The 14,366-nt window shown below is 39.9% G+C and overlaps 1 protein-coding gene across 3 annotated transcripts in view; it reads left to right on the top strand.

Moving 5' to 3' along the window:
• NTRK2 (neurotrophic receptor tyrosine kinase 2) overlaps positions 1–14,366 on the top strand; it is a 399,384-nt gene that overhangs the window by 152,991 nt on the left and 232,027 nt on the right. Inside the window, exon 12 of one of the 3 annotated variants that reach the window (XM_056122543.1) lies at positions 5,087–5,401. The exons of the other annotated variants lie outside the window; for them this stretch is intronic. Within the exon in view, the coding sequence (XP_055978518.1) occupies positions 5,087–5,124 (38 nt within the window). The 3' untranslated portion in view covers positions 5,125–5,401. Of the gene's footprint in view, positions 1–5,086; positions 5,402–14,366 lie in introns of those variants that run through there. 3 annotated transcript variants of the gene reach the window in all.

Below are 14,366 nucleotides of genomic sequence, written 5' to 3'. Positions count from 1 at the left end.
GGAAAATCATAAATGGGCCATGTGAGTGGGAAGAATGCCATAGAAGTTAAGAGGTTAAGACGTTAAGAGGAGAGAATTTTAGCATTGTGTCTTCAAGAATGGTCAAGGAATTCCTTGGCCAAGGAGAGAGAGAGAGCTTGATTCGTGGAAGATCTCAGGAAATAAGGGATAGTGTGAAATAAAAAATCACATATTTGGGAAGCTAAAGAGGTGGTTAAGTGAAGTCAAAAATTATTCCAGAGGAGATAACACCAGGTATTAAATGTCTATAAATTTCTGTGGGCTGTAGCGGTAACACAGCGGTAGGGCGTTTGCCTTGCACGCAGCCAACGTGGCCAATCCGAGTTCGATTCCTCCACCCCTCTCGAGAGCCCGGCAAGCTACCGAGAGGATCTCTCCCGCACGGCAAAGCCTGGCAAGCTCCCCGTGATGTATTCGATATGCCAAAACACAGTAACAAAAAGTCTCATGATGGAGATGTTACTGGGCCCGCTCAAGCAAATCCATGAACAACGGGAGGACTGTGACAATGACTGATAAATTTCTGTAGGAGATACAGATAAGAATTTTGTAGTCATCCTAAATGCAGGCTCTGATTTTTCTCTTTCTCCCTTCTTGGGTAACCTTGGGCATAGCACATTAGACACAGAGCTAAGAAAATATGTGAGCTAAGAAAAACTATAAAACCTATAAAACAGAAAAGACATAAGAACATGGGATAGTTGGTGTAAAAAAACCAACAGATGTTCAGTGCTCTGCAAAAGCCATCTTGAGACAGTAGATATTTAAGCCCAGGTGATAAAATTAACAGAATTGCAACTAGGTTCACTTTGTGAGAGAAGCTTTTGCACCCACTCTTTTCCATGCACCTAATGCTATGAGCAATCAGAAGTCTGTCCTTTAATTTTACTTAGTAAACATTTTTCAGAAGTCTCTGAAAGCATTTGCTTTGCTTTACAATGAAGGTCAGCTACTGTATTGCTCTGCTACCTGTCAGACAGCCCTAAAGTAGCACCACAGCCAGCAGATGCCCAAGTTGCAGTTTTCTACTTGAACTCTCCAAATGGCAACTGTGATAAGATTTGCTTTTTTAGATAGCAGCTGCATTTTCTTCCATTCCCTTTGCTTCTTTTCAATTCAGCAATTTTCCTTTAAAAGAAATTGCTCCAGATAAATCGCTGTTAATTTAAATGTACTGCAGATCATTGCCATTTTATGGCTGATTGCTTCTGAGTAATAGGAGGAAAATGTGCATGTTTAAATGTAAATAAATTTAAATAGAGAGGAAGCTGTTGACATAGAAAGCTGTGCTTTGCTGACCTTCAGCCCGCTTTTCTCTTCCCCTTTGCAAAGGTGGATGAATAGGTCCCATGTCAGCAGATAGCAGACTAAGTTCAGGTGCACACACAGGTATTTCTTTGATCTCAACTTCCCATCATTTTTCTCAGATTGTACTTATTTTTTTCCTTGCTCTCAGTTTGGTAGAAGCAATGGTGGCAAAGATGCTCTGAAGTTGTTTTTGATCAAGGAACTCTTCTCCCCTTAACTACCAAGCACCATCAGAATGTTGCAAATGCTTCATAATGTCACATTGTCAAAATATCTGTATTTCAGGCTCAGAAGCTAGACAGCTCGTTTGGCTGCTAAACCCACAAGATGTTCAGCCATTTGTGGTCTAGAAGCTTCCCCCCACTAAAAGAAAATAATTATCTATTGTTTTATATCATCTTGTCATTGTCCTCATTGTTGTCATTGTTTCCTCCTCCTCCTCCTCCTCCTCCTCCTCCTTCTCCTCCTCCTCCTCTTCTTCTTCTTCTTCTTCTTCTTCTTCTTCTTCTTCTTCTTCTTCTTCTTCTTCTTCTTCTTCTTCTTCTCTTTCTCCTTCTCTTATTCTCCTCCTCTCCTTCTCCTCCTCCTCCTCCTCCTCCTCCTCCTCCTCCTTTTTCTCCTTCTCCTCCTCCTCCTTTTTCTCATTGTCCTCCTCCTTGTCCTCCTCCTCCTCCCTGGCTGTGCTCAGGGATTACTCCTGACTCTGTGCTCAGGGAGTACTCCTGGCAGGGCTCTCAGGGCTGTATGGAGTGCTGAGGATCCAGTCCAAGTTGGTCACATGCAAGTCAAGTACCTTTCCAGTTGCATTACTCTCCACTCTGCATCCCTTGTGACCCCTTTCTTAAATTTCTTTAATGGGAGGGGACACCAAGTGGTGCTCAGAGCTTACTCCTGACTCCACACTCAGGAATTACTTCTCACAGTGCTTGGGGGCTGTATAGGATGATGAGGCTTGGACATGAGTTGGCTGTATAAAGGCAAGCATCTTACCTGATGTACTACTTTTCCAGCCCTTTGGATTTCTTACAACACGGGAGGGCATATAGCATGAGATCTTGTAGTTGAATTCACACTAAGTGAAGTTTACACTCAATCCTTTGAAAATATGGGGCAAGGGTGCATTTCTTAGGACGAGTCAGCTCTTTAAAGGCCAATCTGAACTTTTCAGAATATGATAGTACACCTTTAGTTTGTCAACAGTATGTGAGGAGACCATTGAGAAAGCACTGAGAAGACCCACTCACCTTCTTTGAGGTTTGATGTAGCGAGGGTTTGAAGTTTGACTGATATTGCACAACTCTGACCATTGGTACAGTCTGGCCTTTGCCCTGTGTTTTCGCCTCTGTGTATTGCATAGGTGTACAGAGGAGGGATGTCCTTCTCTGAGAAGATCGCTTCATGACAGGCCAAGTGGAAGAAGGCTGCAGAGATAGAGCTGCTGCTGTGGGTTCAACAGAGGGAATGCACTGGAAACCTGAGTATATGAGTCCAAATTAGCTTCTATCCAGCAAAGCACATCAGCACCCAAAGTGAACAAATGGAGAGATCTAAAAGAGTTAGGGGTGGGAGGAGTGTTGGGTTAGAGACTGGAAGCAAAAGAAGAGTCGCCTGATCCCATGGTCATTACTCTCATGGGAGTAACCTATTCTTAGAGTTCCTGTGCCTTAAATCCATCGGGAATAAAGATGGCAATAGCAGGTCTATGATTTTGTTGATGCTGCTGCTATTTGTAATTGGAGGCCTTTTAAAATTGAATATGCAGAGTAATTGCAATAATATATCAACAAATTGTTTTTGTTTGGGGGTAATTTCTTCTATTTGCTTCACCACGTTCCTCCTGTTTGTTGGAAGACTTGACATCCTGATATTAATCTTATTGTCTCAGTGAGAAGGAATTTGAGACTCGCCCTCTTAAAAACTTAGGAGTAGCTAAGGTGTTTGGTGAGTTGATTTGGTATACCCCTGCTGCTGCAGCACCCTCTTTCACTTGTACAGCTTGTATTTTCCCGGAGGCTGAACGTCTCAAAAGAATGAGAGTCCGGAGATATGAGAGAATTAATCAGTGCCACTGACTCCTTCCTAGATTCTCAGTGATTTCTGGGTGATTAAACCTGTAAGTGGCATTTGGTGTTTGTACAGAATTCTTATCCTGGGAGTTGGAAAGGTAGGAGCAAGAAATACCAGAGAAATGAAGCTTCTTAAGCTTTTTTTGTGTTGTGAGTGGTGATGCAGATTAGTGGTGGCAATTAGAGCCCTGGGGCCAGGTGACAGCAGCACTTGGCAGACCAGACACCAGGTTGAGGAAGATCAGGAGTCTGAAGGGTTGGGTTTTGGAGCACCTTCCAAAGATGAACATGCAAACATCTTGGGATTTTTCTACTACATCTATTTGTCACTTGAATCTGATGAAGATTTATGCTAATTGTGTAACAGATCCTCTTCTGAGGAATACCTGCCAAGATTGCATAGGCTAGTGTGGAGATAGATCATCTCCCTACGAGTGACCCCAGAATCAGACTAGCTGGGGGCGAAACTGAGCTCCATCACAGAGTAGCTGTTGGATCTCAAGCAAGCTGCATTCTCTCTGGGTCTCAGCATTCTCAGCAGCAAAGAGGAACAATCAGAGAACTATTTCCTAGGGCTGTTGTAAAACCTAAAAGATGAACTGGGCAGAGATCCTAAAAGTGAGCTGGCACAGAGTCAATTCATTTGTTATTTCTTTATTATTTGGGGGGATTTGGACCACACTCAGCAGTGCTCAGTACTCTCTCCCGGCTCTGCACGGAGAGATCAGTCTTGCCAGATGCAGGGGACCATATGTGATGCAGCAGATCGAACCCGGGTCAGATGTGCAAGGCAAGTGCCCTACTTGCTGTAGTATCTCTCCAGCCCCTCACTGTTATTTATTGTGCGTGTTGCTTACTCATCATTAGCCAACGAATTTTTTGAGGTCAAGTTACTCCACTGTCTTTACTTTTTGTTATCTGTCACAGTAGCTATCATTTGTTCAATTTGCAGTAAATGTTTGCACTATACTTCATCTTTATTGTTTTATATCCATACATATTTATATCTTATGTACTTATATCTTTATTGCTATGTAATAAATACATGAAGTATATAACATGTTATATGCTATGAGTCATCTGCCAAATAATTGATTTTACATCTTACATATATGCAGTAAATGCACAGTGCTACTTAACTAAATGTAGGTAATTGATTACTACATTGATACGGAGTTTCCCAAGAAAGACTTTGAGTCTTGTAGAATTAGGAAGTACTACCAGGTTGGGTTGCAGAGTAATTATTAAAAGTACTTATTATTGTATTATTTTAGGAAAAATAATTTGCCAAGATGAGGCGGGGAAAGATGATGAGGATTTTGATGTATATTTATTGTTGAATATTTTTCCACTACACAAATTCTTCAAGTGTTGAATATAGTTATTGCCTTAAATTCAGATGTCAACATTTGATATAGGGTGTAAAAAGCCAGCTCCTGAAATCCTTTACATTTCTTTTCAATGTTTTGTATACCATGTGAAATCACTTTTAAATTTAAAGTTATTCAGGTGTACATTTTCCTTCCAATTTGCATTTTGTTATATATTTTTTTGTTTTGAAGCACATTTTGTATTGTCTTGATTTTGATGTTTATTTATTATGTTCTTTAAAAAGTGATTGTACTTGTATGTTAATTTCCATTGAATTTTCTTTTGAGCATGACTTATGTTTTATTTTGTGTTTCTTTTAGGTTTTGTTTTGTTTCATAAGATCCCACTGGATGGGTAGCTGAAATAAAAGAAAAGAGACAGAGAAAGGGGAAGTGGTGCTTGTTGGTTGGTGCTCCCTGTAAGCTGGACTCTTGGGACTGGCCTTGGCTCCTCCCAGGAAGGGCAGCTTATCTGGGGGATCTGGTAGAGGAGGGAGGTGTTTGCAGGAAGTTCTTCATGAAGTCGGCAGATTGTGAGCTGTGACTGGGGCAGCTCAGCAGAAACTCAAGAAATCATCTTAAATTAATCATTTTCTTTCATTCTTGCAATTGTTCAAATATAACACTGAAATGAAATTCCATTGGATTGTACTTCTCTTCTGAAAGGTATGCTCTTGAACCTACTAGATATATAAGGATTTTATTTTTTCTGTTTATTAAAGGTGAACTGAAAATATACAACAGATCTCCATTAGGGCGAGATATAAGTATACACTAAACAGTATAATCTCCATTATTACTTACTTTGGCGTCATGTTTTGTTGCTTACTCAGTACTGAATTCAGAAAATTTCACTTTCGTACCACAATGCAGTTACTAAAAGAGTTAAAACCACAGATTCCATTTCTATGGGGACCCATCATGTCACTCTGCCCTGCTTCCCTTCGCTGGCAATGAAGGTCCTGAATCACGCAACCATTACCAGTGACTCCTTTAAAGATTACTGGCGGGCAATAAAATAAAATAGAAAGCTGTTTGATCAGGGCTATTGATTTAGAATAGGCAGAATCTATTTCAGAGTCCCTGACAGAATGAAATATATCCATCTGGCGCATCTGTCCTTCCGTTTGCCCTCTGAGAGCACGCAGCTCTTTAGAAGTGTGTCAAGTGAGAAGACCACAGCTTCTCATGCTGTTTCCACGGCAGAACTGCAGCTCTGCCACTCAGAGAAGGCCGCGAGCAGAATGGTTGGCCTGCTGTGAGCAGGAGATGGAATGCTAAGAAGAATCGTCCTCCGACAAAAAGCACTGTCCTACTGCTGGCTTTTCACGACAGGAGACTCTCCCTGACCCCAGAAGAGTCCAGCGAGCAGGTGGTGACTCCGTGCTTTATAATGTCCAGCTTCAGAGTGGAGGGCTTGGCCTTGTATGTGAATTTCTGCATTTCCCTTAGTCTTACTTTGCATCCCTGCTTGCTAGGCCACTGCAGTGACTTTGTACAATTTTCCCAGTGTGCCCAGTGGTGTTTCTGTTCTCACAATAGGTCTGACTGTTCTCAAACTGCCCCCACTCACAGCTTTCTAGTTAGGGCAATTCCAGAGTCAGGTCGAGAGCGTTTGCTAGATCACCATCAGCTCTTCCTGTCATTGAATGTACATAAATGCCAGGCTGAACTGGTCATCCATTGACATTTGAAAATTCTTTTTCATGGGAATATTTCCAGTTATGCAGTTCATCTTTAATCGATTTATCGATTTTCACTAGTTCAACATGTTTGGAAACATTCTTTTGAGTCCTGTTCAATGAAGAAATTAATCTTAATGAACCAGCAAACATTTAGACACACTTGATATGAAAAGATGAACCATAATGAATATTTTATACTGTACCTTTATATAAGGCACTAAATCTATTACTGCTGGTTACAGACATTTCAGAGTCCTATGGATTATAGCATCTAGCTTGTCTGCTTCATATTCATGCCTACAAAAGCAATGTCTTCAAAGTATAAACAAGTTTTCTTTCCCCAAAATAATGTTTGAGTGTGACACAAGCTTCTTCTTGGCCTGGGAATGTCTGAATATCCTCTGAGGACCCAGTTTCTTGTTTGCTGCTAAATGACAGTTCCTGTCACTACTCAGATATTGATCTTTCCCAAAGGTGTTAATTTGCAAAGAGACTAGCTGATTGCAGAAACCCTGAGTCCTGAAAGAAAACAAATCCAAATTGAGAGCTATGCAGCAACTGTGGAAACAGCAAGGGTTTTTAAATATTAGCCATTTGGTACAATTTTAAAAATTTTATTCCCTGGAACCGTCAAAAAGGCAAGGACTATTTTATGTTACCTAGATTGACTCAAAAGGCAAAAAAAATTGCACTCAACCACTAGAAGACATTCAGAGTAGATTTTTGTTTTTAAATGGAGAGATGCACAGATAAGGCGATTTAATATATTGTGGACATCTCCTGGGAAACCATGAAAAGAGCAGGCTATTAGAAAATTGTCTAATATGGTTCTTGGGTTCACTGTGTTTAATTTTTTGATTCCTGATGAACATATCTATGACATAGGTTCTCATTTCTCACTTCTGTATTCTATGTCATTTCATTTCATGCTTGGTTTGTAAAATCTTTATAAAATCTCTTTAGTTTTAGAAAACTATTTTTTATAGTTTATAAAATCTATTTAGTTTCCTAATGATGTGGATCATATTTTTGCAATATTAGAAAAGGATAGGTGGAAGTTTTGATTTAAAACTGCCCCCTCCAACAAAGACCTGACAGGCAGTTTTAGTCGCAGGAAGCAGTGAGTGAACACACACTCCTTTAGGGAAGCTGAATCCCAGCCCCAGCCAACTTCCTCCTGCCAGGACAATGGACCCGGGTTTCCACATCTTCTGATTCTTCAAGAGAAATTTGAGATCCAGATTTTTTTATGTGAAATTGCTCTATTTTTTTTAAAATGTTGGCTCAGTTATTTTTAAGACCTTATGTAGGCCAACTAAATGTGTTGGTGACCTGCCAGCTGTTTACTTTTGTCTTAAAACAGCATCGCTGGATCATTCTCACTCTCTTTTGCAAACTCATTTGCTGGCCTCATCACGAAGGGCTTTCTTACCACAGCGCTTAGCCTTGCACCACGTGCTCTGAGGCTCTCCCTGAGTCACACAAGCAGGGACCTGGTCTCACTTATGCTGCCTGGAGCTGTCTGCCTGTATTGACCCTCATCCCACCCTTGGTCTTGAGCAATCTAGTGAGTCCTGCTTTTGTTGTTTGCTTGTTTTTCTGGCCTGACTCTTTTCTTTAGCCCATATCTCCTGTCTTTTCAAGTGCAGCCAGATTTAAGATGAGAAAACACACTGCACTGCCTTCCTCCATGGATGTGCTTCATGTGCTGATGTTGCCATTGGCAAATGGAGTGCGGGTGTGTCAGCATCAGGACATGTGATTTAAGTGCTGTATCTTCAACTGGGTCCCTGTCAGCACCTGCCGAGTCAGCTGAGACAAGCTAGCTGATGTTATCACAAGGTACATCAGTCTGAAGTCAAAGATTCTTCTTTCTATAGGGTAAATGAATTCCCACATACTTTGTTTGTTCATTTTTTTACTTGAATCACTGTGAGATAGACCCCCACAAAGCTGTTCATGATTTGTTTTCAGTAGTACAGTGTTCCAACACTCATCTCTCCACCTTGTGCATTCTCCATCACCAGTGTCCCTAGGTTCCTTCCCATCTCAGCATCTCCCACACCCTAGCCTGCCTGTGTGGCAGGCACTTTTCTTTTCTCTCTCTCTCTCTCTCTCTCTCTCTCTCTCTCTCTCTCTCTCTCTCCCTATTTTTTTCCTTTCAGGCATTGTGGTTAGCAACATTGATACTGAAAGGTTATCAAGAATATCTCTTTAGCTACTTTTAACACTCAGTTCTCGTCCAGTAAGATCATTCCCAGCTTTTATTGTCATTGCTGGTTTCTTCTTTATCTTACTGCCCTTCACCCCAGCCCCCACCTTTGTGCTTGATTCCAACCACTGACCAGTTCTCCTATTCGCTGTTTTCTCTGGCCATGGATATTAGTCTTCTCCTATATATATTTTTATATCCTACAAATGAATGCAGTCATTCTATATCTGTCCCTCTCCTTCTCACTCATTTCATTCAGTATGATACACTCCATGGCCATTGACTTATAGGCAAGTTTCACAACTTCATTTTCATAACAGCTGTATAGTATTCCATTATGTAGATGTGCCATTGTTTCTTTATCCAGTCACCTAGTCTCAGGCACTCAGGTAGTTTCTTGATTCTGGGTAGTGTGAACAGTGCTGCAATGAACAGAGCACTGCAGATGGTGTTTTGGGACCTCAGGGTATATTACCAGAAGTGGTATTGTTGGGTCAAATGGTAGCTCACTTTCTAGTTTTTTTTAGGAATGTCCATATAGTTTTCCTAAAAGTTTGAACCAGTCAGCATTCCCACCAACAGTGAAGGAGAGTCCCTTTCTCCCCACACCTGTGCCAGCAGAATTGCTCTTGTTCTTTTGGATTTGTGCCAGTCTCTTGTGGTGTGAGATGATATTTTATTGCTCTTATTTGCATCCTCCTGATGATCAGTGATGTAGAGCACTTTTTCATGTGATTTTTGGCAATTTGAATTTTTTTGTGGGACTATTTCCTTTCATTTTATTGCCCTATTTTCTGATGGGGTTGGATGTTTCTTTATTGTTAAGTTCAACCAGGGCCTTGTATTACTTTGATATTAACCCCTTATCAGAAGTATATTGGGTGAATATCCTTTCCCCTTCTGTAGACTGTCTTTTTATGCTGGTCACTCTTTCCTTTAAGGTGCAGAGGCTTCTTAAAGTAGTGCCATTTGCTTATCTTTGCTTCCAGCTTGGTCAATGGCATTTCTTCTTTGAAGATACCTTTAGCTTCAGTGTTGTGGAGGGATTTGCCTGCATTTTCTTCAGTGAACCTTATGGATTCTGGTCTGATGTTGAGGTCTTCAATCTGTTTTAATCTGACTTTTGTGCATGGTGTTAGATAGAGGTCTGAGCCCAATTTTTTTGCATGTATCTGTTCAGTTTTGCCAGCACCATTTATTAAAGAGGCTTTTCTTGCTACACTTTGTATTTTTTGCTCCCTTATCAAAGATTAAATGATCATATATTTGAGGGTGTGTGTCAGGATATTTAACCCTATTCCATTGGTCTTTTGGTCTGTCTTTATTCCAGCACCATGCTTTTTAATTAATTACTACCACTTTGTAGTACAGTTTGAAATTGAGGAAGGTGATGATCCCCACCTTTCCCCCAAGAATTGCTCTTTTGGGGGGGTTTATTTGTGGGGTTTTATTGTTCCATATTAATTTCAAGAGTGTTTGCTCAATTTCTTTGAAAAATGTTATGGGTATCCTTATAGGGATCACGTTGAATCTACAAAATGCTTTAGGGAGTATTGCCATTTTGACAAGGTTGATTCTCCCAATCCATGAGAAGGGATGCTTCCATTTCCTCATGTCCTCTTTTATTTCTTGAAGTAGCGTTTTGTAGTTTTCTTTGTACAGGTCCTTTACCTCCTTAGTTAAGCTGATTTCGAAGTACTTAATTTTCTGAGGAGTGATGTGAACAAGATTGTTTTTTTCATATCATTTTCTTCTCTTTCATTATTTTCATATAGGAAAACCATGGACTTTCAGGTATTGATTTTGTAGCCTGCCACTTTACTATACAAATCTGTTGTTCTTAGGAGCTTCTTGGTAGATATTTTAGGGTTCTCTTAGTATAGTATCATGTCATCTGAAAATATTGACAGCTTGATTTCTTACTTTCCTATCTGGGTATCGTTAAGTACTTCCAGTACTATATTGAATAGAAGTGGACATCCTTGTCTTATCCCTGATCTTAGAGGAAAGGCTTTTAATTTTTCCTCATTGAGAATAATACTTGCCATCTCACTTATTTTAGAGACATTTGATTCAGAGCATTTTGTTACCAATCTCCAGGAAGTACTGGTTTTGATTCATCCCCACTGAGTGTCCTTTATAAAACTGAACTGAAGATAAGAAAAAAAAAATCCATCCTAGTCACTCCTTGGAAAACAGAGCACAAAAGATACAGGGTTTTGACTCCAAGTTCTTCAACACTAAATAGTACCCTAAATTAGGACTCAGGCTTGAAGTTTTTCTGAGATCACCATTATTCAGTGGATTAGAGAGAGAACAGCTTCAGAAGGATCAGGAAGGAGCTCACTGCCAGAAGCATGGTGAGTACCAAGGACTCTGCTCACCCCCATCTCTTTTCTCTCTATTCACTTAAAATTCTTGTCTCCTTCTCTTGCTAGCATTCTCACAAACTGAGAGTTCATTTTTATTTGCTGTTCTTGTTGTTTTCATAAATACAGCAAATTTTCCCATTGCAACTTGAAATCACAGGACTGAATAGGGTTGGCACTAAATTTTTCTGCTCAATTCAAAGATGATTTGCACTTTCATCTGCTTTAGAACTTTCTCTCCAGAACTTCTCCCTTGATTTTTGTCTGGTTTCTTTCCATGACAACAGAATCTCATTTAGTTCTTGGCCTGAACTTGGAGGCTACCCCTATTGATATCGAGGCAGAGCCCCCGAGGGCCACTATATCCTGACACTGACCATGGCTCTCCCATCCGGACTGGCAGTGGAAACCCCTGTGGCTGTGCCACTAAGCTTACTTGACTCCAAGGAAACAAGGACTGAAGTGACCATCCCATTAAATGTGCTCTCTGGTGCTCACACACCTATAGTGCCTACACATCATGCCAGGGATATTTGAGAGAACGTGGAAAAGTTAAGGACTCAATAGAAGAATGGACTGTATAATGAATGTAATTCTCAGTGGGGTGCTGCCAGCCTGAATTAAGTTTACACAATTCCCAGCTCAGAGAGTGATATGAAAACAGCTGTCACACAAGGCAGCTTCTTAGTCAAATCAGCACATTGCCTGGATTTGGTCTTCAGGGACAATGAAACTTCCCAGCCATCTGATGTTAGCAGCAAGATCACTCTGAGTTAATTTAGGCTAATGTGAAGGGGAGCTTTGGGATTGTACTAGTGAGCACCAAGATGAAGGCTATGCTGATTATGTCTGGTATCTTAGTTCTCATGGAAAAAAATGCGTGGGAAACAAAGAAAGAACCAGAAAGTTTACACTGCTTTTAAGACAGTGTAAACTGTCTTTTGGTCTATGAATGGAACACACACACACACAAATTTCAAAGAATTATATTTCACTGTATACATATAGCGAGTGGTAATGTCTAATTTAAATATATTAAAATTTTATTTGTCAACAATTCAATAAACTGGAAAACAAATTAAAGAGGGAGCAACAAGAGATTCCAGAGAAACAATTCCTCGTATTTTCTTCATTTCATGACAAAGTCTACTTGCTATAATCCATACACAGCCTCTGACATACTCTTCCAGAATATTTTCCCACTTAAGGATTTTAAAGTCATTTTTTACATTTCCTGTAAATAATGGATAATCATTCCTTTTATTTTTAAGTACTGTTTTAACAATGTGGATGACCATACATGTACTTGCTGAATTCATTCTTTTTTAACAAGCCAATAAAATTTATAATTTATCAATATGTGTCTTGCATTTTCAGTAGCATTTTGTATACCTTTACTCTCTTCTTCAAATACATCCTGTTATTACATGTGTCACTGGTGGTGTCCAAGATTAGACTTTTTAGAAAAATAGAGTGTGTGAAAAACTATTGAAAGTTTTGGGGGAGTCCCAAACCCACTCTAGATTCCAAGATGTCTTCCATCTACAAAGTAAAATTGCCATCATTGACTAAAAAGCAAAACATAGCAAAGGTTTAGGAGAATTTAAAAAAAATTCAAACTAAGAAAACCATGTTCTTTGAGAAATCCCTATCTTTGATCATTAAAAAACTTGGAATAACTAAGCTAAGGTAAAGCAAAAAGCTCTCCATGGAATTATTGCATGTTCAAATAAAGATGACTTTTTTGTCCATGGGAGAGAGAAGGATAGAGACAGATGGGCACAGATGGAAGATGCTTCTCAACATGGTACCCACACCCCAAGTGCCTTTCGTCTCCATCCACCTGCTAGACAAAATGTCTCTGCCTCATTTTTCCTTGGAGGATAGAACCTGAAAGAAAAATTTGTGGTACCCTTGTCTCTGATTTATTTGAGCCTGCTTTCACCTTCAGACAACTTTGGAGAAGTTTTGCTTGAAATAAAAAAATTTAGAGATTGGTAAAATGGATCCTGTGTGCCCTGATGTCTTATCAACCAAAAGACTTACAAAAGACTCTTCTAACGTGTTGGCTCAGTGCTGGTGACTTGCAGCTTTTCGAACTGCCCTTCTAAATTTACTGAGCTGAGAATGGGTTTTGTCTGCTCTTTGGACTTCCTTGATAATTTGAGTTTGTAGGCACTTGACCTAGATTGTGCCGGTTTGAATCCAAGCTAAGTTTTACAAGCTGAATAGCCTTGGGATTCAAACAAACCAAGGATTCAAAAAGAAGATTCTAACCAAGCAAACTTTATTATTTGAGAAAGCTCTATCTTTGTTCATTCAAAAACTTGTAATATCTAAGTTCAGACAAACTAAGAATCCCACCATGGAAGTGATTGTTTACTTCCTTCCATACTTCCTTCATTTATAAAAGGAGTTGATGGTAACAATAATCATGCTGTTTGACTGAGTTAAGAGAGTTAAGTTGGAATAAAAATAAAACTAAATAAATAAAGGTGTTAAACTAAAAAAAAAAGATAGAGTTAAGTCAAGTCTTTCCATTGCCTGGCAAGTGGAAACACTTAGTATTATGTTATTAATATTTGGAAGAACTTTGGTTTTCACTCTCTGGTAGACTTCAGTTAATTCTGCAAATTGACAGGCTCACTTGAATATCCTGGTCATATGGTGATTGCTGGGTGCAAGTTGAAGGGAACTTTACTCAATGGGTCATTCTGTGTGTGATCCAGCTGTGGAAGTCACTTCAGAGCTTTCTCAAGTGTTAACTTGATTCTGCTTCTAGCTTTTTCTCTCCATCCATGTGATGCATTTTGGGAGAGAAAGGTGAACACCTTGTGGTGCACAGGGGCATCTCCCAGCTCTGGGCTCAGGGTTTGTTCTTTGCTGTATTTTGGGATTAAAACCAGGCCTTCTGCATTCAGTGCTGGCACTCAGCCCATTTAGGTATCTCTTTGGCCCTTCTCAGGTGATTTTGTTTAGCTTTATTTTGGTTCTTGGGCCATACTAGGTGGTGTTCAGGACTTTCTCTTGGCACTGCACTTAGGCATTAATCCTGACAGGCTTGGGAGACCAGATGGGGTGCCAGAAATCAAACCTGGGCCATCTCTTGCAAGTCAAGTGCCCAACCTGCTATACTATATCACTAGCCTCTCTAGTTTTAAAATGAGATCTAAGAAAGGAACTGAATTTAATTATAATGGGTATTTATTTCATATGATACCAAGCACTATTGTCAGTATTAAAACATGTAGTAATGGAGACTAGGTGTGGCTGAAGTGGTAGAATACAGATCTTGCCTGTGAGTATTTCGGTCTGATCCCTGGCATCATATACAC

This window comes from Sorex fumeus, unplaced genomic scaffold (assembly GCF_029834395.1).
Source record: "Sorex fumeus unplaced genomic scaffold, SorFum_2.1 ptg000046l, whole genome shotgun sequence".
Lineage (NCBI taxonomy): Eukaryota > Metazoa > Chordata > Mammalia > Eulipotyphla > Soricidae > Sorex > Sorex fumeus.
The sequence above is the reverse complement of the archived record's forward strand: the minus strand, read 5'-3'. Positions and strand labels throughout refer to the sequence as shown.